At 51.3% G+C, this 5,000-nt stretch overlaps 2 protein-coding genes across 2 annotated transcripts in view; both read left to right on the top strand.

Moving 5' to 3' along the window:
• LOC125955856 (uncharacterized) overlaps positions 1-3,341 on the top strand; it is a 4,067-nt gene extending 726 nt beyond the window's left edge. The window contains exons 2-6 of the mRNA XM_049687119.1: positions 1-1,097; positions 1,168-1,374; positions 1,450-2,167; positions 2,247-2,407; positions 2,492-3,341. The exon at positions 1-1,097 is cut by the window's left edge and continues 48 nt beyond it. Coding sequence (XP_049543076.1) covers positions 1-1,097; positions 1,168-1,374; positions 1,450-2,167; positions 2,247-2,407; positions 2,492-3,086 — 2,778 coding nt within the window. The 3' untranslated portion in view covers positions 3,087-3,341. The remainder of the gene's footprint in view (positions 1,098-1,167; positions 1,375-1,449; positions 2,168-2,246; positions 2,408-2,491) is intronic.
• Positions 3,342-3,523: 182 nt separating this feature from the next.
• The window catches only part of LOC125955863 (mitochondrial thiamine pyrophosphate carrier-like), a 3,706-nt gene continuing 2,229 nt past the window's right edge, over positions 3,524-5,000 (top strand). The window contains exon 1 of the mRNA XM_049687130.1: positions 3,524-5,000. This exon is cut by the window's right edge and continues 2,229 nt beyond it. Within this exon, the coding sequence (XP_049543087.1) occupies positions 4,929-5,000 (72 nt within the window). The 5' untranslated portion in view covers positions 3,524-4,928.

The raw sequence follows: 5,000 nt of genomic DNA, 5'->3' as shown, positions 1-5,000 counted from the left end.
AGTAGCGATGCCAGCCGCAGCAAGACCGCCTCACAGGAGGCTCTGAAATCTGAAGATTACTCAAATGGTCGTCGCCTACTACCTGACGACGAAAAAAAGGTGATCCCTGGACCGTTTGCCCTCGAAGATAGCTGTAATGCGGTGGACAATGCACTACGCCCCGATCTCAAAGACGACGAGGATAGCAAGGAGAGTGATTTATCCTTCAATGGCAAAATTAACAACCTAAAGGCTGACAAAACGATAGCTTCCGTTGCGGCTAACGATTCTGGAGTGGTTATGACGGCCCCGGTGCGAAAGGCGCCGGAATGTGAACTGATAGACGCTACCAAAGGGTTCGAGCGGGCCGACACACGAAAGGAGAGCATCGAACGTGCCCGACAGGAACGGCTCAACAAATCCGCCGAATTGTTGGCCAAGGAGAACAGCTCCTGGATTCACTACAATAACGAAAAGTCACCCGATGTGTTTGCCGATGAGGATGACGAAGAAGAGGAATATTTTGGAAGACCGAACGACGACGACACCGAGCCGGATGAGGTGGATGAAGGCGTTGAGGTTCGACAGGCACGAAGCCAAAAGCTACGGCACAGCTCTGGATTGGGATTGCCCGAGAACGAACAGTCATATGACAAGCGTGATCGGATCGATCACGTGGAGCGTGTTTGGTTGAAACGACTGCAACTGTCCCTGTCCGGTGTCCCACCGCCACCATCGCTGACCTTCTCAAACATGGACATTGACCAGCTATTGACACTTTACGGTGAACGCTCACAGCAAGTCACTAAACCGGACCGTATCACGCCTGCAAATGTTGCTGATGAGCCTAAACCAATCGATACCCCGTCGCAAATGAGTCTAGGGCCCGAATGTCTCAGTAAACCGACCCACTCGAGCGAACAGCTGTCCTCGGCCGAATGGCCCGACCTGCTAAAGTGTCGTGCCCATGGTCTGCACTACAACAAATCGACGGTCACGGAAAAGCTGGAATTGCTCGGATTGAAGTACGTCGAACGATACATTGGTGCCGAAACCAGTTCATCGTTCAACATGACACATTCGCCGTCTAGTGCGAAGAAGCGCAACCAACGGATGAAGTACGTATGGCGCAGAGAGTTGTCTTTATCGTTCATTCTCTCAAAAAGGATTATTTTTTTCGCTCTACAGAATGCTGAATCAATCACCCGGTAGTCGCCTAAGCCATCTGGCTAGACGACGCGCGATCTTTTCATCGGCAAACCTGCTGAACACTAACAAAGCTGCTGGTAGCGGCGTTGCAAACAACAACACCGGTGGTAATTTCTCGAAAGTGCATATACTGTCACGATTGAATCCATTCCGGCTGTGCAATAGACAAGTTCTGCTAGACCCAAAGTAAGTACAAGTCTTTGATCTGTGATCGAACTGTTTCCCTAATACTAATTTCAATTGTCCCTCGTGTGCCCTTAGAAAATCGGATAACCGTCGTAAGAGTAAAATAAAAACTCCGAAACGTCGAACACCTAGTGCTGTTAAAGCTTCACCCCATCGCCGTACTCCCGGTTCGTCAGCGAAAAAACGACCTACCATAGTTACCGTCAGTGCCAGTTGCTCTCAACCACTGCACGTTCCGGCGACTCGCGAATCTTCCAAGCGTGCCTTGTTCCTTAGTCCACAAAACGGTGACCATGGGTCGGGTAGTGCTGCCGCTGTGGTGTCTGCTAGCAGATTCGATTCTCGTCCCGTTAGTAGCAGTAAACAGCAGCTTGATCGCGTAATCTTCTCGGAAGCACGTATGATGCGATCGAAACGTACCCTGCTGTTTTCACCGCAGAAAGGTGATGAAAATCGTACGGCAACGTCTGCTGCCATTTCATTCAAAAGAGCTCGATCACCGGAGGGCAACGATGTTGACGGTGGTAGGTACCAACGCCATAACAATACCGGTGAGCGAACGGAGAAAATACGGCGTACCGAAGGTTCCGGGCTAACGGAAGACGATCTAACGCCACGGTCGTTGAAGTTTGCGCGTAGCAAGAGCTTCTGTGTTGGAGCACAAGCGTCAAACGATGGAAATTCACAAACGCTGCCCGAATGCAACGGTAAATCCTTGTTTCGGGCCAACTCGGCTATCACCTCGGAGGACGGCAACAGACCGGTGATGGTTCTTACGGAAAACCACAAAAAGGTAACCCACTTGCCTGCCGCTTTGATTAATTCGACTGTCCTCTACTAACTCGAAGCTTGCTTTTCCCCTTCATTTACAGAAACTATTATGGGCTGTTTCGCAAGCGCTGCAAAGTAAGCAGATAACGGTGAAGCACGAGTCGTTCAAACAGCATGCGTCGAACCTGGTACGCGTTGTCAAGAAACTGTTTCTAGAGTTCAACGACAATTCGATCAACAGTACGAGCGAAAAATTACTAAGGTAACGTAGTTGCCCACGGTTAATGTGTAAACCAATGCGTGTGTGCCTGCACGGTTAACTGACCTGATCTTTTTTTTCCCCCAGACTGGCCAACAAGCACGTTTTCGAGGTGATACAGGGCAAGAGCGTGGACGATATATACTTCCGCGAGAAGACGCGCATCCTGAACGCGCGCAACATGCCGAAACTGCAGGGTTACATAGGTCCGGAGGAGTATGAGATGCGTCAGCTGAGGCGTGCCGGATCGATGGCCAGCTCCCTGGACGTACCATCACTGGACTGTTCATCGACGCTCGGTGCGAGCCAAAACTTCCTAAGCCAGACTTCCGTGTTTTCGCAAACCTCATCGGTGTTCGATTTATCGCAACAGTCGGACACGGGTAGCGTTCGCGGTGGAATGCGGCCGGCCGCCTCGACCGGTAACCTCAGCTCGACGATGGAGGTGCCTCCGATGGGCTCCACCACGGTATTGCGCGAAAATATCAACAGCGAGCTGCGGCAGCGATCGTCGCAGAAGCAAGTGTCCTTTTCGGGGAAGGACTCAAAGTGCGTGATTCCTTACGCGGCAACCGACAAGGTCCCTCCCAACAACAAACTGCTGGTCGGTGGTGGTGGTGGTGGTGGTGTTGCCCTGACATCCAGTATCTTGAAGGCGAAACGACAGATATTGTTCGAGTAAACACGTCATTGGATAAGACATTCTGCAGCTACCTCCCGCTCCCCTTCCCAGGACGACACTAGGACCCTGGAGACTGAAGAACTGTTAACTCTAGGTTACTACGATAACTTATTTCCGCGATCGCATCTCACTTGGGGTCGGTTGGGAAAAATATTATAATTTATGCGTTTGCGTTGCTTGATTTTCTCCTTTTTTCTTTTTCTCTTGTTTCTTTTAATGATAATGATCTAGCTTGAATAAACTTAACATTGCATCAAAAAAATTGTCCCTGTTTTCCATCCGAAGTCTTTGAACAAACAGTCTCCCTGCAGCACCGTTTGAACGGTCTCCAGCTCGGCGAAGAGCGCGTCTCGGATGACGTCGTCGTCGTCGTTCGGTTACACAAAAAACGAAACCGCGCGACCTTGCGCTGTTCGGGTAGGGGGAGAAGAACCGAATGTAACTCAAGGCAATTCAAGGTGTGGTGGGGTTGGTGAATGGTGGAAATCGAACCGACAAACGTTTACGTAAACACGTACGCCTCGTGCACGGTAAAGAAGATCCGAAATGCGCTCAGCATCATCATCCTGAACCTGTTTGGTTGCCGTTTGTTTACAGCCGTAGCGGAGGCTGCACCATAACGGACTCACAGAAGGCTACCGGTCCTCCGTCGCGTGCTAGAGACTAGCAAGTGGTTCCAAGTGCTGTGAAAAGACTGGCAGTAGTAGTGAATGTCCGAAAAAGGAGTAAAAGAACATCTATTTATAGCATTCGCACATGGTGTGCGCCCGCTGGCACGGTGGCGCGGCGCGGTATGAGTTGTTTTTGTTTTTTCGAAGCCGCATACGTAACACGTAACCGTGCAGAGGGTAAAGAGATACCACACGCGAATTTGTTCGTTCTAGTGCTGATGACGACGGTCGGACTTGAAATCGGTGGCCCAAAGTAGTCGCCGTCGTCGCCAGCGCCGTTCCTGTTCCCGGTTGGACGTTCCTAGAGGATTTCTAGGCGTCGTGTCGCGCCCGCAAACACACGACGATCTTCCTCGCATTCCTCGGTCCTCTCGGTGCGTGTACTTCAAAGAACGGCCGCAAAGTGCGACTTTGTTGCGTGAAGCGAGTGAATGTACTTGTGTCGCCGTTGTCACACCTTCCCAAAATACCCGTGCCAAGTGTGTGGCCTTCAGCGTTCGTTGAGTAGTTTGTCATCGTTCCGAGCTTCGAGACGCTTGATAACGTAACGAACGGTACAGCCGGCGTATCTTCTTGTAGCAAAAGGCGGAAGTACACCTAGAAGGCCAAAGCGAAGAAGGTTCGGATCGAACGACGGTTTGTGGATCGCCGGCAGGGAATGGAACGATCAGCTGTGGTGATCGGTTGCCGTTGTTGTTGCTACCGCAGCCGTTGCGCTGGTGTGGCGTCTTTACGGCCGTGTCACGGCGTTCGTGCAAGCACTCTGTTCTAACCGATTCACGCCGCGTTCCTCAGTGTCTAAAGAGGAAAAGTTAAGGGGAAAATCGAATCGAAGCTCACTAGAAAGTGCCATCATCCTCATCGGTGTTGTTGCTCGATGGTGATATAACACGCTCAGCAGGGCTGTGCGCAATTTGGCCCCAACAAAAAACGGTGTGTGCTGTTCGTGCGTGCATTCCAGCACGTGCTCCATTCCTATGAGAGCGGTTCCTATGTATTCCGAGCTAGCGGCATACTGCCATTCCTGTACCTTTGGCATCCACCAGAAGCAGCAGAGAGCGAGCTGAAACGAATGCCAGCAGCGAAAGTGTTATTGTGATCCGAGTGAGCCGTGTCTGTAGGACTCTACACGCTCTTGGGGCCAAGCGCAAATTCACCCTAGCAGGCAGCTATGGATCGCGAAAAGAATGAGGCGTCTTCCAACTCGGGCATAGCAGGCGGTGCAGCCGGATGCATCACGCGC

Source organism: Anopheles darlingi, chromosome 3 (genome assembly GCF_943734745.1).
Source record: "Anopheles darlingi chromosome 3, idAnoDarlMG_H_01, whole genome shotgun sequence".
NCBI lineage: Eukaryota > Metazoa > Arthropoda > Insecta > Diptera > Culicidae > Anopheles > Anopheles darlingi.
The sequence above is the reverse complement of the archived record's forward strand: the minus strand, read 5'-3'. Positions and strand labels throughout refer to the sequence as shown.